The sequence below is a fragment of the Fistularia commersonii genome, chromosome 22, assembly GCF_037954325.1.
Source record: "Fistularia commersonii isolate RoL2024-O1a breed Wild chromosome 22, RoL_Fcom_v1.0, whole genome shotgun sequence".
NCBI lineage: Eukaryota > Metazoa > Chordata > Actinopteri > Syngnathiformes > Fistulariidae > Fistularia > Fistularia commersonii.
The window spans coordinates 9,123,247-9,147,769 of NC_141305.1; the positions used below are offsets into that span (position 1 = coordinate 9,123,247).

Consider the following 24,523-nt stretch of genomic DNA (forward strand, 5'->3'; position numbering starts at 1 on the left):
TATTTCAATGGAAAATCTGTTGGATCAAACTTATGAAAATATACAGACATTCCATTATACTTACCAAAAAAAAAAAAAAAAGGCATAAAAGTCTCAGTTTAAAACTTCTACAGTGTTTCCTTCTTGTCTCTTTTTCTTTTTCCGTTTGACTTTGGCTTTGCTGCCTTCCTGGTCTGAGTCTGTATTCTGGCCAGTAGCAGGTCCAGGACACTCCTGCTGCTTGCTCTCCTCTGGTTTCCTCTTTGTCTGAACAGACTGACTCTTTTCTGCATCTGCCATCTTCTTCTTTTTCTTTTTCTTTTTCTTTTTGGAAGGAGGTTCATCTAAGTTGGTTGCAAGTGCAGATGTTGGTGGCACTGATGGCAAGAGATCGCTCACAGACACTGCCGCCTCCCTCACCCTCTTTTCTAGCTCGCTGTCACTGTCACTGAGCGAAAGACAAAATCTATGAATTTCCAAAAACGTATGTAGAACTCAACGAAGATTTTAAAGCAAAGAGTAAGAACCTTGAGCTGGGAGCAGGCCGACGGCATACTGGCGTTGGGGGATCATTTACTGTCTGTCCTGGGACAGAAGTGGAAAAAAGACGAAACCCTAGGAGGGAAAAAAAAGATGTGTGAACAGAAATCAGAAATAAATCCCCAGAAAAGCAGCAGGTAAAATAGACACATACCTCCTTCATTTTCATCGTCTTCTGCTGACTGCACGGAGGCCGGTGTCTCGCTCTGGTTCTCTGAAATGTGACTGATGAGAACATCCACATTACTAACCAGCTGTGAAAACATTTGCATTATTTCCTCAAAAAAAAACATTTTGAGTACTTGAAATAATAAGATCTATAATGATCATATCAAAGAGCAGGTTTTAGGGATTTTTATTCAAAAGACATTGAGCTTCCTTATATGATGTCACTTTTGTAATAGTCTCTTCTGTGAGATGACCTGCAGTGGCTACTAACCGTAGCCACTGCACAGTTAAAAAAAAAAGAAAAAAATACAAAAATACCTGTCAAGAAACTGTACCAGCTTCTTGGTGACATGTGTTTGAAACCCTTGAGTGACCTGGAGTTTGCCGCCATTGTGCTCACGGTCAGCAACAGCAACACTGTAACACAATGAGAAACCTTTTGTCAATATGATATCAGCAATTGAAAAATAAATCAAAGAAAAGTTTAAAATAAAGCATAAGAACTAAGTAACAGAAAGATGAGCTGGATGGATTTTATTAATCCCAGATGGAAATCAATTTGTCATAGAAGCCATGTAAATTCCCACAGCACAAAGGCAGAAATAACGTGACCTAAAATAAACAAAAATAATCATGTCTCTCATAGAACAGAAAATATAATGAGCATGAAAAACAGTGAAAAGATAAAATGGAAAAAAAATAAGCTGGAGCAATATAACATCTGTAGTAGAATAGTGAATAAAAATATCACTAGAGGGAGAATAAATTCAGCCTTACATACATATTAGATAAGCAGTACTACGCAAAATATAAGCCAGTTATGAGTGTAAAATAAAGGACAGATGGTGTTGCTGGTCTGTATACAGTGGGGCAAAAAAGTATTTAGTTAGCCACCAATTGTGCAAGTTCTCCCACTTGAAGAGATGATGAAGGCCTGAAATTTTCATCATAGGAACACTTGAACTATGAGTTCCACAGAAAGTGGAAAAAACAATCTGAAAAATCACTTGTCTGATTTTTAAAGAATTTATTTGCAAATTATGGAGGAAAGTAAGTATTTGGTCAGGAACAAAAGTTCATCTCAATACTTTGTTTGTGCCATTAATACAGGTAACGTATAGAGGCCTAAGGCGCCTCTTACAGAAGAAGTTACAGGTCTGTGAGAGCCAGAAATCTTGCTTGTTTGTAGGTGACCAAATATTTATTTTCCACCATAATTTGCAAATAAATTCTTTAAATAAGTAAATATGACTTTCTGGATTTTTTTTTTTGCATTCTGTCCCTCATAATTGAAATGTACCTTTGATGACAAGTACAGGGCTCTATCATCTTCTTAAATGGGAGAACTTGAAAAATTGGTGGTTGACTTAATACTTTTTTGCCCCACTGTAGATGGTGAACCTGAACACAATTCTGATGGGGTTGGTATAATCAAAAGCTTCTTAATGATTTTTTTAATGTATGTATGTGTGTATGTGTGTGTTTGTATTTATGTATGTATGTATATAAGATTATTCACTGCATTGAGATTCTTTGAACTGCTTCAACATTTTAAAAAGACAAAATAAACAGGGAACAAAACAACATCAAGCTCAATTAAAAAAAAAAAATCCTATATATATCGTTAGATATCTTTTATAGAGATCCTTTATATTATTAGATATCAATTATAGATACGAGACGAATGTAGATTTAAATGTTCTACACACAGAATAGCTTCAAAGTTTATGTCATAACAAACTTACCGCTTGGACTGCTTCACCTCGTCCCCATCTAAAATGAACACAAGACAGTATTGTTGGATGTTACCAGTACTACTGCAACTATTCTTCCAGCAGTATTTTAATGTTCTATTTGACTGTCTGGTCAAAAAAAGCAACACTAAAGACGCATGATCTCTTAAGAAAGCGAAATGCACGGTGCACTAGTACAGCAGAGTTAACACAATGCTGTATTTGTGCACACTGCTGTGTAAGTTAACAGTGAACTGCACACTAGAAAAGCCACTCATTTTGATAATGCAGCTTTATCTTTACGACTCACGGGAGGGAGCTACGAGTCATATTTCTTTCAGTCGTCAAACAAAGAAACAATCTCACCTTCCCTTCTGCTGGTTCTTGCCTCCCAAACCGCCTCCTGACATCTTTTCATCTCCTCCTCGTCACTACTGCTGCTGGAGTCTTGAGATCTCACCATTTTTCTCTTGTGAACCGCCATGATTGAACACATGCTACCGGTCGAGGGTGTTTATCAGCAATGGATTCTGGGTAATGTTGTTCATATCGTTCATATCCAAAATGCATTTAGTTTCAAAACATGAGAGAATACTTTATTGTCCTTTGTCTCATCTCTGGCGTATAATGGTTTTTAATTAATTTTACTCAGATTTAAGAGGTGGTATATCCCTTTGTCATTTACATAAATATAGTTTGTAAAACATCCAAAAATCAGTTTTGAGATACATTTTTGTTACAGACAAAAATATTTATTGTTAAAGCTTGCTTTTCAATAATACATAGAAAACAATAAATTATAAATATTACAAAAAAATCTCGATACTAATTTTAAAAAGTACATTTAGAGCCCCCCTGACAACGGGTGAGCACCCATCGAAGCCCATAGACTTACGATGTACTCCACTTTGTGATCCAAACTACAGCTGCAGCGTCAACAAAATGGCTGTTACGGTTTTAAAATGCTCTGAAACAAAAGTTATTGACAATTGTGGGCGCCCTCTTGTCATCATCCTCCTGTTAAATTCCAAATGAGCTACATGTTGAAATGACGGGTTCTTCAGTGTGTAAACACATTTAGATGAGCTTTATCATCCCAGTACTTCAGGCATCAAACAACTCGATGGGAGAGGTTTTTATATATTTGTTCCCCTTCAACAGGTCTGGATGCATGAAGTTCATCTGGATAAAAGACACATGTGGTGGATAGGAATTATCAACACTCTGCTACAGTTGTACTAATTCTGACCAAGGTTTTAAGACTTTTGGCCCTCTAATTAGGCCCAGAATACTTGTAAGATACAGAACCTGTCCTCTAAATTATAAAATATAAAACTCAATTAAACTGATTGCAGGCATCAGAGGGCCAACAATTAAATGCAGAGTAATACATTTTACAATTTGTAACAGTCCTATAAATGATATTACATTCGTCACAGTGTGAACATCAAAAATGCTTCTCAGAGTTGTGATTTTATGCTGGTATATTAGATTGTGAAGGTTCAACCCAATTTGTAGATGAAATTAACAAAAAAAAAACACAAACACAGAACATGAAACTTCCACAAATAGAAAAATATCCTGTCATCTGCTGTCACACATTGAAAACAGTGGAAGTTGAATAGCAGATCATTCACGTCTGTATTTTCACAGGGGCAGACAAGGGTGGGGAACCTAACGTCAAAGCTGGGAATTCACTCAGTTTCATTCTGTTTTCGTCAAAAAAAAAACAATTGCGGGGGGGGGGCAAAATTTCATGTTTTCTGTTTTCTCTATCATCAAGTACTATGTAATTCCTTAATTCACTGCTGATATATATTTGACTGGGGAAAATTTTTAAAGCATTTAAAAAAAAAAATTCAAGGGCCAATCCTGTCAAATTTACACCAGTTAATATAAACTACGGATGAAGGAAAATGATCTCCATATGCAGTTATATTATGTTGCACAATTTTCACTATCAAAAAAACAATGATACAATATCACATATTGCCCAGCTCTACTACATTTTTTGCTATCAGACGATGTTGATGTAAATCCTTACAGAACATTAACATAATTTGTCAAGGTTGAAGAATGTACACCAATCTAAAATTAAAGTTGGTCTACTATGAGAAATCACTGATCAACACTATCAGGGAAAATCAATATTAATAATGATAGTACTCAGAAAACAATCCCAGTGTCTCACAACTGAAGTTATAAAGAGAATGAAATTCACTAGTTTTACATGATCATCTAAAACTACCAATACTGTAAAACACCTAGCTCATTATTCCATAAAGGAAAGATAATTGTCAATTACAAAAAGGCAGTTCCGATAAATTTCAACTGAAAACTATTATACTGGAGCAAATGATATATAACACAGTCTATGGGCTTCATTAGAAGTCTGTAACTGAAAGTGTCCCTTTCCAGCAGAGACAGTATTAAACTTAAGGCAAGAGTTCAAACAATAACATGATACATATGTAACAAACAGGCTGGGGAAAAAACAAATGTTGAAATTTCATAGAACATTCCTCTAAATCCTGGGAATTGAGCTCTGAAATGTACTGATGAATGGAGTTCAGTCTATAGACTTGAAAGAACGGAGTCAAGTTGGTAGAGATGTCCTCAAAAAAAAAAAAAAAAAAAATCACAGAATTTTTCTGTCCCTCATTACAAATTTCTGAATGGTTGTAGTTTAGAGAATCACTCTCCCAAGGTGTAGTGCATGGATTTCTTCCATCAAATATAGGCGTTCCTTCAGTCACAGGCCACCATTGTAGGCATAGTCAGCCTTGTTGTGCATGATAAGCTTGTTATCCACAAAGTAGAAACTATCTGATCTGGTCTCATATGGATGCTCCACCATCTGACGAACTGAAAAAGGAAAAGGAAAAAAAAAGCAGAGGATTGAATGAAAATAAATCAAGATAATGGCTATTAGGTTCAATATGAATAAGACAAAAGCAATATGAGTTGATGACAAAAGAAGACTCACTGAGGTCATCTGGAAGCTGTGGAAACTCATAAATGTGTTCACATGTGTTGCGACTATTTGGAATGCAAAAGCCAAAGTCGAAGTCAAAGTTCTTGAGAAGGCGACCCTGGAAGTAATGCCTCTCTATCATACGGAAGCTGTTAATGGGACGGTCACCCACCGTGAACTCCACTCTGAGGTTTTAAAAAAAGAAAAAAAAAAATACATTTGAAAAATACAGTTGAGGACAAACGTTTTTGTTTTGAATTCAACATGACAAGATCTTCTCAGTACAATGTCAGTCTAAGTACTTACGTTGCACCCACGGTGCGCAGTTTGAGGAACGCTGGTGTAAATTGATATCTCACAAAACGCCCAGCACTTATGTCTACATCCCCAATCCCCTCTTCACTCTCTACAGGGCCTGATAAAGAAAACAAGTTTCAGTAACAGGTCTCCAGCTGACACTGGGAAAGTCCTAAATTTAATACCTTCTGCTGCATGTACACAACCTTTTCCATTGTACACAGCACACATTAAAGGTAATTTTAAAAATGATGATTTTAAATGGAATGATTTACAAGTTTTTAGGAAATTTGAAATAAAGATCAAACTTACAGTTATTTTCTAAAATGCTGTGAGAGGAAATTTTTAAGCAAGCACTGCATACAAACTTATCATTATGCCTGAAATATCTCATGGGGTATATATTTTGATGTACTGTGTAATGTACTTTTAGTATGTTTCTCAGTCAAATGTTTAGTGTTATGATTGTGTTTCTATATTTTCTCATCTTTTATGGCATATCATAGATATTTTGATCCATTCTTGTTGTGTTGTTTTATATTGTTCATGTGAAGGCTCAACTAGGGACAACAATTGAAAACTGGCAATAGCTAGCAACTCTCTGTACAGGATATCAGTTGCATTCTTTGCAATGAAAGAAGATAGCTCATCTTCTGCCTGCTCACATTATAGTTTCTTCCAAAAAGTTTATGACAATGTCGACGAGATAAATTTGATCTACTCCTTTCCAATCATCAACTGAAATTCAGGAGCAAAGCTAAAAAGGTGTCACATTGTGCTGGTAATGAAGATAATCTACAGATCTTAGACAGCAAGCTGTCACTGAAAAACATTTCTTTTCTTGAAGGTTGGAAAGAGTTTTTGGTTCTTTTACGTGCAAAGGAAGATACTAGTCCTTGGCAGGTAGACATACATAAAAAATTCCTTTACCACTGTTTGGGGGCTTGGCAATCTCAAACAGCACCGTCCCAGTATCCAGATCCCTGATTTTGAAGCGGGTAAAGTCAATGTTATAGATATTGTCTTCAGGTTTGCAAAGATAATCTGAAAAGGGAAAACGCTACGTTAAAACAAGTGTAGCCATTGCAGCTGCGTAAACAAGAAGTCAGGAATAGAATGCGGTCCCTTGGCAAAGTCCCAGTATTTAATGTAGCCAAAGCAACACACTATCTTTTAGTTGATGCATTTATATTGTCAGTATAATGTCCCTCCATTGCAGAATGCTCAGATGGCACTCTATTGACAACTAGGGTTTCAGTATCTGTTTTCTGGCCCCTGCATAGCACTGTGCTGGGTAATACTATAGCTGATGCACTCAGCATTTTAACAAAGTGATTCAGAAGGGAATTAATCCCACTGTTGTCTGATCTGAGAAAAAGCCAAAACAATGAGAGGCATTAAGTATTAGCTAAGACTCAGATGACAGACTCCAACGGATAAGTCACAGACTTCAGACTGCAGTCACTACATAAGGATGATAGTTAATTAAACTACTTAAGCCTGATGTATTTAAAAGATTTTCATTGAAATACATCAAACATTGATTTAAATATTTGGAGGGAAGTTCAAAACACAAAAAATCTACAGGAAATATTACCACATTAGCAAGACTGATTTTTTTAATTGCTATACATTCCACTTTCAGTTTTATCAAACTCATTATCATTAACAAATAAGTACAATAACTAACTAAAAGTTAGTACTTCATATGACAATGTTACAGCCTTTTGGTCCAACGCTGCTACAGCACCAATAGATAGAGTTCTGCCTGTAAGGCAGTGACGCATACTTGCATAGAAAAAAAAGGATACTTATGTTTAAAACATTTTACAAAACTATATAAACTACATGTTTGGGTTCGTTTCTCTCAAACTGGTCATTGCACCGTTACAAGAGAGTCTGTTCAGACAGCATAGTCGTTATGAAAAGAAGAAAAGGAAAAAGTATGTTGAATTTCTTGCGTCTGTGGTAGGTACTGAACCGTGACCTGAAATCCGCGGTAAACACCGAAACACATTGTTTGTATTGATATTTTTTGTTGATGTTGTTTTTTCTGTTTATTTTTTTAATACAACAAATTACCCTTTAAAGGCACCCAACAATTGACAAACGTAAGACCAATTCTTGGATGTTTTAACGTAGGAAAAAGCAAAAGCTTGTGTTGATACAAGACAAAGGGACCATTCAATGATTCAGAGATTAGGGAAATTATGTTATTCATAAAATTAGATCCTCGGTGGTAGCACATCTTACGGAAGATACTTTGAATTAGTTTGCCTCGAAAAATTTCCCCGTATGTACCGTTGTATATGAATAGATGTTAAAACAGTATCAGTTGTTGCACCTGTGGGACAGCTGACCCAAGGGCTCGTCTCTTGGCGTACAGTTAGCATACAACATTGTTAGCACGCCTATACGGAGCTTAATGAGTCATTTCCCGGACTAAAAGCTAGTGAGGCTAGCGGTGACGTACCCTCCGTGACGGCCCGGAGACCCAGAACGTTATCCGGGCAAATATCTCTTCCCAGCGCCCTGAGTTCATCCTCCGTGACGATGGGCCACTTCTCCGTTTGACTGCGCCTCGATTTCAGCTTCTTTAACATTCCTCCGCCGGTTTTTCGCTCCCTGTGATTCGTTTCTGAGCCAGTATCTGCGTCCGTATATCCCTTGCTGGCTGTTGGTGCCGCTTTGTTTCGAGAGCCGTTCATTCCGGATGCCGTAGAGGTAGTGTGAGAAAAATTGCTTTTTAATTTGGAGACGACTTGACTTACTGCGGTTATAATTTTCAAGATGGCGTGAAACGTGTGTGTGTGTGCGTGTGTGTGTGTGGTGGGGGGGCAGGAAAATAAGATCGTGATTGGCTGAGATCGGTGCCGGTTGTCATGGATACCAAATTAGTGTGAGTGATTTGTTACTCGGACTTTCCAGTTTCATCGTCAACTTGGTGGGTTGTGCTGCTCGTAAAAGTGCCTATAAAACGGTAATTGTCCTCATTTTGTTGATTTTTTTTCTCTCCAATGACTGGAATCGCTTTTTAGCGGTTTTGTCTTCCCGTGTCAAAGGAGAATCAACAGTTGACGTATTAATACTTATGTCCACTGAGTGGCGCAAGTTCGACTCGGGATAGCAGAGTTTTGATGACGGATGTAACAGCTAACAGAAGAAGAAAAGAAGCACCATGGTGAGGTTGAAATCGAGGTAAGCATGCCTTCCCAGTGTTTAGTTTTTCCATTCTTGTATTCAAACTGCGTTTCTGACGTTACACTCTTGCTTGAACGAGGTATTTACTGTGCGAAGTGAACACGCCGGAAAGAAGACGACTGCTAGTGCTGGATGACCGAGCCATCGTGTCGGCCGTGAAGGCAGCAGTGGCTCGAACTCACGGCGATTATGGAGCGGCCGTGTCCACGAGATTCTGTGGTAATTTGCTGAAGAAGACAGTAAAACATCTTAGTCTTGTTCATGGTTAGAGATACCGTTGCTAAAATTTACTTACAAATTCTTCTCGAGGCAACTGGACTTGAATTTCTTCACGTGAAGACGCTGGTGCAAACTGATATCTCACAAAACGCCCATCACTTACGTCTATATCCTACATGTTTATATTCATGACCCGTGGAGGACAGGTCTGTAGCTTATCTTCATTACCAGTACAATGTGATGTCGTTTTAACTTTGCTCCTGAAGTTGACGGTTGGTTAGGAGTAGATCAAATTTATCTCGTCGACATTGTCATAAACTTTTTGGAAGAACCTACAATGCGAGAAGGCAGAACACCACCTACCATCTGCCTGCTGTCTTCATCAGGGATCTTCTTTGCAACGGAACAGAGAAGAGAATTTTACTTAGATAGGGCCAATACAGTTTTTAATAGTTTCATTACAAAGAATGCAACTGAGTTTCTAGCTATTTTCAACTCTTGTCCCTAGTTGAGCTTTCACACAAGCAATATAAAACAACACAACCAAAAGTTGATCAACGTATCTATACTATACCATGAAAGATGATAAAATACAAAGGTACAGAAACACAATCATCACAATAAATGTTTGAATGACAAACATTCTAAAAGAACATTACACAGTGCATCAAAATACATACCCCATGAGATATTTTAGGGGTAATGATAAGTTTGTAAGCTCTGCTTAATTAAAAATTGCCACTTGCAGCATTTAGAAAATAACAGGAAGTTTTATTTATTTATTTTTTATCCCAAATATTAAAAAAAAAATCTTGTAAGTCATCCATCCATCTTCTACCGCTTATCCTGCACTTAGGGTTGCGGGGGATACTGGAGCCTATCCCAGCTGTCATCAGACGAGAGGCAGGGTACACCCTAAACTGGTTGCCAGTCAATGACCTGTGGGAGGCAGGCGGATGAGGGTTAAAACGTCTTCAAGTGATGAAATTCAATTCAGATTGTCACGACAAGAAGATTTTGAATCCAAATTTAACAATTTTATCACCAGTATAAAGTTGCACATACATACATAGACCACAAGAGTGACTGTTGAATGCACTTGGTGTTTTAGTGAATTGAAAAGCATTAGACTAGGACTCCCACCAGGTCTCAAGAGATCGTTATAAGAGATCACATGATTTCCTCAACATAAGACTTGTTTTCACTCTGAAAAAGAAAAACATTGCACTTTCTTGATACTCCTGTATGAGATAGATGCTCAGATTTTATTTTTATTTTTTTTCAGTGAAATATCTGAATACCACTACTGGAATAGTTCTCCTACGTTTCCCAAAAAGGTTTTACAGGCTCTTGTGGAGTGCCTTGCCCTTTATTACAAGTATTGACGCCCAAAGGCAGAAAATCCCATGTTTTTTAAACTGTTTGCATGTAGGAGGTAAGAAAATTAACAATTATTTTCCATTTAAAATGTATAATTTTTGTTTTGTATTCTGTTTGCTGTTTTTGCAAAAACTACCAGTTCAGTTTTGCACATATTTTCTGTAACTTCTTATATTCAATGACCAAAATAATAAAGTGATCTTCGATAATGCCCAGAATCACTCTGAATCTGATCCATATATTTTTAAAGGTTTTAATTCAAGCCTTATTCTACCTATATCTTTCTTTCAGGAACAATTAGAACATGTCAGAAGTTTCTGATCCATTACAATACACAGCAACTCCATCGAATGCTCCCTAAATGTAAAAATGAAGGTAAGCAATTTCAATCAGTCATCATAGTTTTATTTTAAACCACACAATTACAGTCAATAGTAATTCCACTTTGGCCTGTATAGACTGTATTTGATAACAAGTATACTGCAATTCATTCACAAGTCAAAAATGCTGTTGATACGTAATTTCTTTTGTTTCATTTGCAGAAGAAAAAAAACAAATTCAAGAAGCAATTCTAAACTGCTCCTTTGTCCGAAAAGCGTTTGAAGATGACCCAGACAGTGAGGAAGATGAAGAAGAGTGACTTTACAGCAGACCTCTGCTCATTGAAAAATACTGTCGGAATGTGTTTCAGTTTAAAACAACAGCCACTACTCTAGGTTTGTCTCAAATGTTTGGGAATATATCTTTGCCTTCCTGGTCAGGCTGATCACCTTTTTAGAGTGAGGACTCAATTGACAAGCAGTTGAGTTAAAATTACTACCCAATATTGGTAGGACCAAAATAAAAGTAAAGTTAACAAGACACGGTTTTGTGTTCAACTTGTTGATCTTGTGTTTATACTATATTGTATCCTGATGTCTCTTGTCCATACAGATTAAAGTATTTTTGAAGACATTGTGTTAATGTGTTTTTATTATTGGAGACTATTGTAGCACCCATGGTTGGGTACACAGACAGATGTTCCCTTGTGTAACATTGCAGCTTCCACTTTAACAAGGACACAGCAGATTCAACACCATAAAATTTAAGCGCACTGTCTCAAGCTGAAAATATATGAATAATGTTAAGCATTAGGAACCTATATAAAAATAGTACAGCATTTTTTTTATCTGTAATGCATTAGCTTAATGGTTTTGTGGATTCAACCAGTAACATTTGCTTTATAAAGTTTACACTGCTGTTACCAAGAAAAGACAGAAAAGACAATAAAAAAAATTGAAATGAATAACTTGATAGACATATTGTTTATGTTGTAATGTCTGAGCAGACGTGCCCAACAATGAAGAGTTGCTGGTTAACAAACCTTGTTTTTATTAGAACAATTATGAAAAATGAAGCCACACTTATCGTGTGACTCGACTCAAAGTGGCTCAACTTAACCCTCTGCGCCTCTCACACTCCCTCACTCACACCCACCCCCTCACTCTAACTCATCCCAAAACAAATTCACAGGCAGTAGGAAATCACAGAACTCCAAACATTCCTCTGAGCAGTACCACAGGGTTAAATGGGCCGGAGGCCTTCTCTGCCTCTCAAGAGTGGCTGCACCTGCAGTCTTGGAACGGCCCGCTGATGAGGAAGGTGTGAGTTTTGGGATGGTTAGTTTCTGCTCTGCCTCATGTAAGCTTTCTGCAGCTGCTTATGAGCAAAGGCATGAGCAGATCCTGGATCCATCTCGCGTATTCTGGTCCTAGTGGCACCGCCCGTGTGTCCATGGGTCTGCCAAACAGCATTTCCGCTGGCATCTGCAGCTCCCGCCCCACAGCAGTCTGGATGGCACACATCTCTGATCGGCCAGAGATGCATCTGTGCTACCCCTATCTCACCCATTCACATGTCATGCCCTCACTCTGTTATCCTATATTTATCCTTGTTGGTCTCAGCCCAATCGCATCCTGCCTATTTTTGTCTATCTATTTTAGTCATGTCATTGCTACAGTCTATGTTGTCATTTAGTTTTGGTTGTCTATTTTCACCCTTACTGTCTTTTTCTTTTTTATTCTGTTCATTCTTATGCCTAATGTTATTGCTGTTGTTTTCTCTGTTTTCTATTTATTTGTGGATGTCTTTTGCGTTTTCTAATTGCCTTTAATTGTCCTTCTATTTATATTCATATTTATGGAGACTTAAAACTGTTACATGTAACTGTGACAATAGAATTTCCCCTATGGAGATCAATAAAGTTTGTCTGCAGGGCAGGTGTGCATGAAGCTAATTCCCACACAGCTGACCTGTAGGCCAGGAAGGTGCGCATCCCAGTCACGCTGATGTTCTGCGGTGAAGATGCCCAGTTATTTTGCCAGGATTCTGTTGAATCTTTCAAGTCTGTCATTTTGAATATGTAAAGGAGTGGTTCCACTCTTGCACGTTCCCAGACGTTCACACATAGCAGAAAACACATCTGCCTTGAAATTTCCTCCTTGGTCACTGTGGATGACCGCCGGTGCCCCAAACCTGGTAAACATGCCCACCACCAGAGCATCTGCAACAGTCCTTGCCTCCTGGTCTGCTGTGGCATATGCCTCTGCCCATTTTGTAAAATGGTAAATGGCAGCCAGAACATAATGGTTGCCATTGTCTGCGCGAGGAAACTGGCCATTATGTTCCCCGCCACCCTCTCCATCGGGGCCCTGATTGCCAGCTGTTGAAGCTGGGCGCGAAACTGCTCTGGGGGACCTTTGTGCACCATGCAAAGGCCACAGTGGCGGCAAAAGTCTCGACATCTCTCCTGAGCGGGTTTTTAGACCCCAGAATGTCCTGCTCCAGTGGTTCCATGTGAGGCTTTTAACACCATCCCTCTAAGCGCTGCCTCTTTCCAGGCTTTCTGGAGCACTCCATCCTTCCCCTGGAAAGCCTGAAACTATGCGATCAGTCCTTTAGTTGCCAGTGAACACCCAGCAACCTCATCCCACTTCTGACACCAATGTAATATTGTAGCCGATGAGCGGATGAACGATGATGAGTTGCTGGTTGGCAAACCTTATTTTTATTAGAACAATTATGATCAATTAAGTCACACTCAAGGAACAGCGGCTCATCACAGAACTGCTAACATTGCTCCAACTCCTGCATTTGCTGTGTTATTAATAGTTGGTCGCTACAATATGTTGACCAACTATTAATAACATATCAAATTGATACCATCTATCAAACAAACACAAAAAACGTTATTCATAGGTTTATTGGAATACTGGTCAATGACTGGTCACTGTGCAAGTGGCAAGAATCTAGTACATCCTTCAAAGTAAATTTTAATATGAAATAATTTGGAAGACGTTTGGATGATTAAGCTGTCCAGGAATACATCATGCTTTGTAATCGCAGATAAAACAGATTGTTAAAAATGTGACATCAAATGAGTAACTGATGAGTAACTGTCATAAGTGCATTTTGAACAGCAATAGTCTACACCAGGGGTCTCAGACTTGCGGCCTGAGGGGCAATTACAGCCCTCTGAACAATATTTTGTGGCCCCCTGCCGAAAATCAAATATTTGTGTTTCTCATATGTATCTGGGGGTTTTATATAGTGGGTTTCAAAAAATTACGGGCAAGGAAAAAATTAAAAAGCAACTTTGCAATGTATTTTTTGCTTTAAATCTTAAAATAAAATGATTTTTTGATGAAAAAACGTCTAGTGACATTGTTAAAACGATCTTTTCTGTCCGTATTTCTATAAAAAAAACACAAAAACAATAGCTAAAAACACGGGCAAAATTTAAAAGATTGATTTAATAACATGAATAGCCACCATTAGCCTTGTAAACATTATACCTCCTATTATACATGCTACCAATCAATTTTCTAATAAATTCTAGTGGCAAATTTTCCCACAGTGACAAGATTTTCTCTTTTAACTCAACAATACTTTTAGGGTGTAATTTCATCAACTCTTATTTAATATTAATTTTTGATTTTAATTCGTCATGTATTCTTTTAGATGAACAGTTCATTACCTATAAAGATTTTTAAAATTTACCTGTTTTCCTCATTTACACTAAAACAAAGGAAAAAGTTGGACTTAGTGTTACTTCTAGGTATTGATTTTACTGGTCCGGCCCCCTTGACATCAAATTATGATTTCTAGACCCCTGGTCTGCAATATGTAATTTCACTTCTTCGTTATAATGAATGCGTTCATATCTATTAAGTGTAGTCCAGTGAGCGCGAACGGATCTGAGAAAACTACATTACCCATAATGCTCAGTTCCGCTGTCAATACAAGAAGTATACGGGTCCCTCAAGCTCTAGTCTGGCGACCCGTCGCCATTAGTGCGCCATCGTCACATTGGATCTGCTTTTCGGTCAAAAAAAATCAACATTATAGTTTTTTTGTAGCTTTTGGGAGACTATCGACGCCTTTTTAAGGCGGATTGTTTTCCGTATCGAGAGAGGAACGTCAGCTTTTGGGGTTCTGGCCCCGCGTGGCGAGTTTTCGTCCTCTTTTCTAACAGCCTCAATAACGAGACATCGGAATCGTGTCTCTTTTTTTTCTCGGGTTTGTTTTGTAGTCAAGATGTCGCCGTGATGGGTTCCCCGCGTTTGAGAGAAATGATTAAGGGCCTTCGTCGCCTGACCCTCACTCACTGCGGCCTGGTTTCCTCCGTTGATTTTCCGTTTAATGCTAGAGAGCTCCGCGGTTCTCTGCCTGGACCTCGGCCTTCGTACAGTTCACTGCAAGGAGAAAAACATGGAGAAAAACGCCAACAGCAGCGCCAGCACCAAGGTTCCGCCCCGTTCCAGCTCTGCAGGCCCAGCATCGGGCGATTCTAAACCCAAGTCAGGTGAACCCTCTTGTGCAGTACCTCAATATTACATGACAATTTCAAACATTTCGTTCGGTTGCTGAACGCCAGCTACCCGGGGCCTGGTGGGGCCTTGTAGCTCAGCTGCTGCAGCAGCAGCCCACGGCTTGTTTATCGGATACTGACGTCGCTGACAAAACATTTGACCCTCCTACAAGCACAACTGTAGCGAACATTAGCACACCAGGGAGCAATGTTTCTACCAGAATTACTGCTTTATTTAAAAGAGTAAAATATTACAAGGGTAACTTTACGTTTCCCATGGAAATGAAATGCTCTCCTTATATGATCGTATGATCGTAAATCGCCATTCTTTTCTTTAATTGTAGAAAACAAATGTAAAAGCTGCAGTTCCAGTATGCACTAATATAATTTGTACAAATTTGAACTCGCATCTTAGAATTATGTGACCGTAGCTGCTTTTGCAACACTATGTATTTACTTTTCTACCTCTAATCAGGAGTAACAGAATTTGATCGAAAATTTATCAGGATTATGTTAAAAATAGAAAGTATTCCTGCACTTCATCCCCCACCCCCCCAATCTTCTGTTCACAGAAGGAAAGAATAATGGGGGTTCCAAACGCTACAACCGCAAGCGTGAGCCTTCCTTTCCAAAAGCGGATAGTTTCCCAGGTTCTCGTCGCACCAATACACAGAAAAGCAAGAATTTTGACAAGAGACCCCCTCAGAGAGGTGGAGGCCGGCAATATGGTGTTACAGGCGGAGGACGACGCGAGGAGGTATTTTTCTTGTTTTAAATATGAAAATCCTCTCAGGAATATTGAAAAATCTCCTAAAGATTCTTAAGTTACATCGAAGACCGGTGGCAGTTAAATGTGTATATAAAATGTAATCCACTGATTCATTCACATTTGCCTTGACAGGTAGCAGAGACACGCCGGGCAGAGTTCAGCCCGGCTCAGTTTTCTGGTCCAAAAAAGATAAGCCTGAATCACTTGTTGAACTTCACCTTTGAACCTCGTGGTGGTAATAGTGGTGTCAGAGCTGGAGGCCATGCCTGTTGGGGACGTCGAAATAAGTGGGGCCACAAGCACAAGCCCTTTAACAAGGAACTGTTCCTGCAGGCCAAGTAAAGAGCTCCCTCACTTAAAACAGAGTTAAATTGCAACATAGCAAATATTTGAGTCTTACCTGGTGTTGTGTTTTTCAGTTGCCAGTTTGCGGTGATTGATGACCAGGACTACGCAGTTCACCTCTCTGATCCAGACATTTTGGTACAGTGGGAGTGTGTGAAGCAAGTGGTGAGTACCTACCATGTTTGCAGGATTTGGTCTTAAACCTAAACACCATCATTTAACCAGCTGGCGTATTTGAAGCTTCGACTTTGTGCTGTCGTCTCTTGAAAATCCACCTGTTTGTGTCTGCAGCGCATCTATAGTCATGAGGTGCCATCTTGCCCCATTTGCCTCTACCCTCCTGTGGCAGCCCGCATTACCCGCTGTGGACACATCTTTTGCTGGCCATGCATGCTGCACTACCTGTCTCTTAGTGACAAAGATTGGTCAAAGTGCCCCATCTGCTATGACGCCGTTCAAACTGAAGACCTGAAGAGGTAAGTGTGAAATAGAAACTTAAAAAATTGGGGTATTTGTGCAGTATATTGTAATGAAAATTCAAAATAGAAATCCAGAATCGAAGAGCAGATAGGAGGTGGATTTATAAGGTTGATGTCTGTTGACACTGTGTTGTGTTTGAGAGTGTAAATTATTGGGTTTCTCCCCCAGGGTGGTTGCTATGGAGACCAGGCAGTATGTAGTTGGTGATGTGATTACCATGCGCCTGATGCGGAAGGAAAAGGGGGCCCAGGTGCCGTTGCCTAAGTCTCAGTGGGTGAAGGTGGAGAAGCCTGTTCGCTTTGGAGGTGAGTAACATGAGTGTCTTCATAGTTTGATGAGTAGGATTAAATCACTTTTTAATGTTTTTCAAAACCATTACTGGAATCATTTTTGCTTTGGACCAAAGAACAATCTGGTTCATACTATACGTAAATTGTCTCTTCTCACAGATATCGATGCAGGAGAACTCCACTTTTCAGTTATTCATGTTCAGTACATGAACAATTGTTGAGATGATGAAAATATGGCACTATATGACTTTTATTTAAGATTCCTTTCATTCATGTAACGTCTGTCTTCTAGATCCGTGTCTGAGCCCATACTCAAAGCTGCTGCTTACTTCCCCGGAGCAAGTCCTGAGCCTGGTGCAAGAGGAGAAGGCTGTCCTTCAGGCCCAGCTTGGCCAGGAAGAGGAGGCTCAAGGCTGCTTCATCCAGAGTGCTCTTTGCATTCTGCAGGTAAGTGAAACTACACAGATTCCCTAACAAGAAATTATCATCCAAAAACAATGAATATGTTGTCTCTTCTTATCCCCCCCCCCCCAACACACACACACACACACACACACACACACGTGTAACATGAGGCTTACAGTTATTTCTGTGAGTAAATTGATCATGTGTAACTGGTTGTATTTTAGGAGCGAGAGGAATTGCTGGTGAAGCAGATTGAAATGATGAAACACGAGCATTTGGACATGTCCTCTCTTACTCTTGAAGATCCTGCTTCTCCTGTGGAGGAAGTGGTTACAAACTTCAGCAGTCCCAAGGTAGAGCTGAAGAATTATTTAATCATGATTTATGCTCAACATCGTGTTCTTTGATTATAAACGGCCTCTCTTTTGTTCACTGCCAAACTACCTTATCATAATGGTTTCAGCCTGTGCTGCAGTATTCCTCTGCATTTGATGATGAGGTGGCAGAGCATCCAGAAGATGTTGCTGCAGAGCTGCCAGGGTTCCCTGAGAGGATTTTAGAGAGCGTTCTGGAGGAGGCTCCCAACCCTGTGATGGATGCATCCCCCATGCCCCAGTCTAATAAGGAATGCCCTGCCAGTCGGGCGGAACCGGGCCGTCCCTCAAACAGTATGGAGCACAAACCATACTATTTTTACCAAGGTGGGTGTTTCAATACGCACCAGAATCGAGATAGACAATGATAGTCTGTTTATTAAAAATTGAATACCGTATGTTGCGCACTATAAGGCGTACCTAAAAGCCTTCAATCTTCTCAAAAATCAACGGTGCGCCTTATATATGGATCATTATTGAGCTGCAAGAGGACTCATAACTACGGGAAACAGCCGCCGACTCCATTTTCTCCAGTAGAAGTAGCGTGTGGTGCATACTGGGATATATGACTCTGCGAACTGGGATTTTCATTTCCATTTGTGTGTGTGTTTGTGTGCGCGTCGCCGAAGTAGCAGTGGTAAAAATGGTAAAAGGGAATTCCAGTCCCACACCACTTGTGTGTGTGTATAAAGACCCCAAAATGGCACCTTTCAAGAGACACGCAGAGTTTAAACTCAAGGCGATCAGTCACTCAGAACATGGGAAGAGAACAGACGCGAGAGAATTCAACATTAACGAATCAATGGTGTGGAAGTGGAGGAAGCAATAAGATGACCTGCGCCAAGTAAAGAAGACCAAACAGTGTGTCTGAGGGAACAAAGAGAGATGACTACAGTTCACGGACAAACTTGTCAGTGGGTTGTTGAACAGAGAGCAGCAAGTAGAAGTGTCACCACGGTCACTATTCGAATGAAGGCAGCAGTACTAGCACGCAAACTTAACATCAATGAATTTAGAGGTGGTCATTCTTGGTGCTTTTGTTTTATGAAACGCTTTGAATCGTGAAAAATGGAGTTGGAAACATGTTTTTTGAACGAAGGCGGCGCAAATACGAGTAAGAGCTACTGTTACGTATGGTACGGTATCGTGACTGCACTAACTTGTTTTGGGAGTGAACGGAGTTGTCAGAACATTGGTTTGTATTCTATTTAAGTTTGACTGACTGACTTATCTGACTGTTTTGTTGACATTCCCTTTAGAGCAGCTTCATTTAGTGGATGCATAACGCAACTCCAGCCACTACTGTAGCTTCTATTATATGCGCCATATAATGTGTTGAGCCTTATATATGATTCTTTTTAAAAATAGCCCATTCATTGAAGGTGCGCCTTACAATCCGGTGTGCCTTATAGTGCGTAAAATACAGTACTTTGGGTCATCCGTCTGTATCTAAAAAAGTGTTTTTGGAGGAACAATGGACATGGAATAAAGGCTAGAAATTGTTTCCATAAGGGGTGTACTTAAAATGGTTATTTGCAAGACTTATAATCAAGTAAATTTGACAGTGCTGGGAAAAGGCACATTGAGCATATACAAACATTGTTCCTTTACCTTGTTTTTGTCTTCTATATCTCTCCTCTTCCTGTCTTTGTCCTCAGCTGAAGACTGCCAGCAGATGTTCATGCATCCTCTGAATGTAAGCTGTCTGGTTCAGGAATATGGCACCTTAGAGGCCAGTCCAGACACCATCACTGCCACAGTAGTGGAGATTGAAGGGCACACCATCACTGAGGTTAGTGAACCCTATTTTGTTTGACATCAACAAGGATTTTACTGTTAACTATTTTCAGAAAGACATATTTTTACATACTGTTTTTTTAATCTCTATTTTTTCATGAAAGAGAGGTATTGGTCATACAGAAAATGACTCGTCTGTATAGCTGTCTTTTTGCCTCACATAGCTGAATGCCCAATTTGATGGGATAGAATTCCTCTAACTGAAAATGGCAAGTAATTCATGACCTCACTGCCTTATTCTAGGAACTCCGACGTCGGTATCATTATCTGGCTCATCTGCCACTTACATGTGAGTTTAGCATCTGTGAGTTAGCCTTAGAGCCACCTCTGCTGTCCAAAGAAACACTGGACACATTTGCCGGTGAGACCCTTGCCTCATTTGGTAGATTTTGCATAAATATTGTCTGGATTTTGATTGTGGATCAAATCAATATTTTCCACTGAAATTTACAGATGGCTTCGAAAAAAGAAAGCGCCTGAGACAGAAGAAGGCAAGGGATGAGAAGCGTCGAGAGAGGCGAATTGAAATTGAAGAGCGAAAGAAACAGGGTAAATGTAAGTATAGAGATTGATATTTCTTTTCCTTATGGGATTCCTAGAATCCCATGTGAATCATATTTGTACATATGTGTCTCTTCAGATCCTGAGGTGCATATTGGGCTCGAGAACCTTCAGCATTTCCCAGCATTTGGGTCTCCACCTCACAATAGCATCTTCCCAATCCAGCCGGAGTATACTCTTGCACCCCCTTCACCCCTGAGCTGCAGTCCTTCCTCTGGTAAGATCAGAACATGTTTCCACCTCATCCTAGTTTACAAGTGTTAAGACATCCAAACAGTTACACTCTGGCTTCCCTAATATATTTCAGATGGAATGACATTCCCCAGTCTGAATGGGCAAAGCCCTTCACCTACTGTGGGCAGTGTGGAGGACGACTCCCACTGTATGTCCTTTGCACAGGTGTGTATGAAACGAATACACAGAAAGATAATGACACACACTTATTCGCTCATTTTAAAGTACAGTTGAAATTAATGTTCTTCTTAGAATGTTACTGATGTGTGACCATGTCCCAATGATAGATGCTAAGAGATGGGAAAGCCAGGGGGGATACTAGGCCCAGGATCACTCCAAAGAAAGGTACTACAACCAGCTCATCATTGCTGTCTTTTTCACTTAGCAGTTCAGGGCAGCATAGCAGCTTTCAGTTGAATACTGAGGTTACATTGCAGTATCAACTTCTTCTGGTACATATGTACTCTACATATAGTGTATATTTCTTTTCACACTGACCTCCAGTCCCAAATGTGTCCATGTTTTTAGTGAAATTGCTTTTGCTGCTTGATAACCAGATCATTTGGGTGATCAAAAATGACTGAAAACAGCTTCACTTTTTATCATGACCCAGAAGTTAGTAAAGCTGTCTGATTTTGATCCTGTGTCATATCTCAGTAATGTACCGTTTTGATTCTGTGAAGGAAACCAGCATCTGTGGCGCTCCGGTTAGCAGCATCAGAGTTCCTGCTTGCATTTCCAGACTATTGGCTTCTGCTGCACTAAGTTCTTTTTAAGAATACAGTTATGTTAGGCAATAAAATCGTATCTTTCAATAATTTTAGATTATAATAAACAGGCTCACAATTATTGTCATAAAGAACACAAAGTATTTCATCACAGTGGTAGAAGCACACCTGTGATCAATGTTTGTGTAGGATTTATTTATTTATTTATTTTTCTGGCATTGCAAACAGATTTCAAAAGCTCAAGCCTGCAGTTTGTTTGACTAATCAGTACTATGAAACAGAATTACTTAAACAGTTGAATTACAAAATCAAATTATTTAGATAATTACTTGAGCAAATTCCATTTCACAATGATGCTCTTGTTTTATGGGGAAAAAACGTAGAGCTTTAACACTCTTGATCAAACAAAGCTGTTTTCAAACACCGCTAAGGAATTGTAACAATAACATAATGGGAGCATAATGTTTCCAAGCTTAAAGTAATTGGGTTGATTATCATGATCTTATATAAAGTAGAGATTCTGTTTTGTCGTTAAGTTCCTCAACTGTTTCCATGTGTTCTCGTTTAATTGTGTAAAAGCAGTAGGAAGTCAAGTGCACATGAAGTAACTGCAGCTTTGCGTATTTTATTGCACTTCCTGTAAAACAGGTTTATGTGTCTGTTGAGGAGTTTAACTCCCGGAAGGCCTCCTGCAGTCAGTGTTGTCTTGTATCAAACAGATATGCTGCTAGCTCCTCCAGCAGCCGATAGTGACGGAGAAAGTGATGGATCCGATCGTTGCCCAGTGCCCAGCTTCCAGAACTCCTTCAGTCAGGCCTTCGAGAAGGCTCTTCTGCAGTTGGACAAAGGTCCAGATTTTTCTCCACCACCTGTGGTTGTCTCAGGTTAGGCATCTCTGAATTAATTGCATGTAGAAGATTGAAATATTCTCAGACCTTGTTCATCTATTCTTTCAGATGTGACTGGAGGAAAGAAGAAAAAGAAAAAGCAGAAACTTCTTTTCAGCACGTCCATGGTTCACACAAAGTAGTCAACACTGTTCATTTAACCATCATGTCTTCCTGAGTTAGGAATCCTACTACTTGTGTTTTTACTTCCATGCAGATCTCTCTGGAATTATAAGCTATGGAAAGCAGGTTTTAGTATGTAGCCAAAGTTTATGCAGCTTTAGATATTACTCTATAAACTGATATGCTGTTTGGAAGGGTTCCAACAGTCCGAGCTCATTTGGTCAAAGCTTTTCAGAAATTTCCTTTAACACTGAATCAATATTATAATCTGTGTTCTCACCCTGATGGTTCAGGCATGTCACCCTTTTACATCTTTGAGACCAAGAGTAATTTGGACAAGATTATGTTAGGGTGCTTTATATCAGTAGCAGTCAGCCAGCTGCAGGTGCGTTGCACTCTTTGAATCTTTTTCAGGATACTCCATGCTCATTTAACATGCTTGGAAAAACACTTCCAGTATTCAGCCGCCTGATGGCCCCCATATTTTCCAATATTAAAAAAAAAAAAAATGTTTTTTTGGGGGGGGGTGGAAACATTGCCATCATATTTTCAATATTCGAGACAATAAACTTTGGTTTTGAGAAAAATTTTGTGTTTAATACAACCATAAATCCAGTATGTCATAAACTCATTGTCAGGAATTTAAAACACAGTATTGTACAAAAGGGATTAGGTCCAAAAATTGTTTCCAGCTACACCATACATATAGACTTTCTCATTCTCTTCCATGTGTTCTTTTCATTACTTTCATCACCCCATTTTCTAACATTATTCTTTCAGTTTGGTTCCAGTGTTGCAAATTTGTGAAGTTTGAGAATTGCAGACATTTAAAGACTGCTTTTGAAACATGAGGTAAATGTGGATTGACTTTTTTCTTTTATCTTTGAGGGTTCTTTAACTTTTTAATTTCATAGGCTAGTGAACATAACTAGTCTGAAATGAATAAACAATTATGCACAACGTCTTGACTGTTCAATGTTGAAGCAGACAATTTTAATAATATTAAATATATTTTGACAAAAATAAAAGCCCAGGAATAAAGTTTAATGTGAAGTAGTTGCATGTCTTCCACAGGCTCCCTTTTGATGAAATGATTTTTCTTTAAAGAAAAATACATCTACCAATATATATTTGAACCATATGGTCACAGACATTTTAGTGGACTTCTCAAATTAGGAGTTAGTCACTTCATTTTTCAATCTTCAAAGAACATAAATGTACAGTAGCCTAATCCTTAGTAAGCACATTGCCGTGGTTTGTTGAAGTGTGAAGCTAGAGGTCACATGTAACATTACACTTCCTCCTCAGTATAAAAGTGGAAGTAAAAGAAGTTACTACTCTTGGTATGGCACGGACCCTGTTTTGCTCAATAAGGTTGCTGTGATGAATAGAGCAAATTGGCTTCAGAATTGGCTGGCTGCAGCAGTCTTGGCCCAGGTCCTCTGTGTCCTCCAAGTTGATCCACCAGATGTAAATATTCCTCCCTGATAATGTCTGACTATCTGGTTACCGGGTTTGCCACGTGATCATGTCCAGCTGGCTGCCCTTGGTTCGAATGAGAGGATGGCCCATGTGGGGGGGGTTCCAGAGGCCATGGATACAACTCTGGGCAGCAAGCTGATATACAAGGCTGGTGGATATGTTCTTGTAAATCAAGGTTGATTACTTGAAGGGGTCAGCTGATGTTCTTGATGGTCCTAAAACCCTGCTGGCAAGGACATTGATTCTCTGAATCTTGAGGTTGGACAGATGGTAGCTGCTGAATGACACATTGTGAGCAATTATTCAGTTTTATAGTTCTGGGGGCGTCAGACAGTCTTTTGTGACCGTGCAGTTGATGGGTAGCCAGCCAGAGTTCTTCGTATTCACGGACACAGCTCTTGGAGTTGTATAGCTGTACAAACATGCCAGTGATCTGGAGTGATAGTCTGACGGATTTCAGGAGAAATTTGCCATGTTGTGAAACTGATGTGAACAAACAGACTCCCTGGCCCAGGACTAGAACTCAGCACGCCCCTGACCAACACCTCCTGTGTTCCCTCTGCCATCAGAAGCCTCCACTGCCCTCAGTAAGCTGATTTTATGCCTGCTGATCCACCACAGATCACATCTCCGCTCTCAGGCTTATCACTGAGTTTGAAAGGGAGTTCCAGAAGAATCAACATCTCTTCATTCTTGTCTTGACCTTTG

At 39.4% G+C, this 24,523-nt stretch overlaps 4 protein-coding genes across 6 annotated transcripts; 2 read left to right on the plus strand and 2 right to left on the minus strand.

Moving 5' to 3' along the window:
• Positions 1 to 74: 74 nt before the first annotated feature.
• Positions 75 to 2,909, minus strand: c22h12orf43 (chromosome 22 C12orf43 homolog). The gene is made up of 6 exons (XM_086169635.1): positions 2,787 to 2,909; positions 2,433 to 2,460; positions 1,006 to 1,104; positions 674 to 744; positions 507 to 594; positions 75 to 427 (listed from the first exon to the last, which is right to left on the minus strand). Exons 1-6 carry the CDS (start codon positions 2,902 to 2,904, stop codon positions 94 to 96), a joined length of 738 nt encoding a protein of 245 aa, XP_086025761.1. The 5' UTR covers positions 2,905 to 2,909; the 3' UTR covers positions 75 to 93.
• A 241-nt stretch (positions 2,910 to 3,150) lies between these two features.
• Positions 3,151 to 8,477, minus strand: unc119b (unc-119 lipid binding chaperone B). The gene is made up of 5 exons (XM_086169640.1): positions 8,165 to 8,477; positions 6,622 to 6,735; positions 5,701 to 5,809; positions 5,407 to 5,579; positions 3,151 to 5,285 (listed from the first exon to the last, which is right to left on the minus strand). Exons 1-5 carry the CDS (start codon positions 8,397 to 8,399, stop codon positions 5,173 to 5,175), a joined length of 744 nt encoding a protein of 247 aa, XP_086025766.1. The 5' UTR covers positions 8,400 to 8,477; the 3' UTR covers positions 3,151 to 5,172.
• A 258-nt stretch (positions 8,478 to 8,735) lies between these two features.
• pop5 (POP5 homolog, ribonuclease P/MRP subunit) lies at positions 8,736 to 11,443 on the plus strand. Of its 2 annotated transcripts, XM_086169641.1 has the most exons (5): positions 8,739 to 8,889; positions 8,972 to 9,111; positions 10,397 to 10,546; positions 10,783 to 10,866; positions 11,034 to 11,443. In XM_086169641.1, exons 1-5 carry the CDS (start codon positions 8,870 to 8,872, stop codon positions 11,129 to 11,131), a joined length of 492 nt encoding a protein of 163 aa, XP_086025767.1. In that variant the 5' UTR covers positions 8,739 to 8,869; the 3' UTR covers positions 11,132 to 11,443. The 2 variants fall into 2 exon arrangements, with proteins under 2 accessions (XP_086025768.1, XP_086025767.1); XM_086169642.1 differs by lacking the exon at positions 10,397 to 10,546 and having other exon boundaries at positions 8,736 to 8,889.
• Positions 11,444 to 14,803: 3,360 nt separating this feature from the next.
• On the plus strand, positions 14,804 to 23,293 carry rnf10 (ring finger protein 10). Of its 2 annotated transcripts, none has more exons than XM_086169873.1 (17): positions 14,804 to 15,334; positions 15,913 to 16,097; positions 16,242 to 16,447; positions 16,529 to 16,619; positions 16,746 to 16,930; positions 17,103 to 17,239; positions 17,517 to 17,671; positions 17,854 to 17,982; positions 18,093 to 18,330; positions 19,662 to 19,795; positions 20,044 to 20,161; positions 20,254 to 20,355; positions 20,441 to 20,578; positions 20,669 to 20,760; positions 20,883 to 20,940; positions 22,043 to 22,207; positions 22,280 to 23,293. In XM_086169873.1, the coding sequence occupies exons 1-17, from the start codon at positions 15,172 to 15,174 to the stop codon at positions 22,351 to 22,353; spliced, it is 2,370 nt and encodes a 789-aa protein (XP_086025999.1). In that variant the 5' UTR covers positions 14,804 to 15,171; the 3' UTR covers positions 22,354 to 23,293. The 2 variants fall into 2 exon arrangements, with proteins under 2 accessions (XP_086025999.1, XP_086026000.1); XM_086169874.1 differs by having other exon boundaries at positions 14,808 to 15,334; positions 22,043 to 22,171; positions 22,280 to 22,488.
• The last annotated feature ends 1,230 nt before the right edge of the window (positions 23,294 to 24,523 follow it).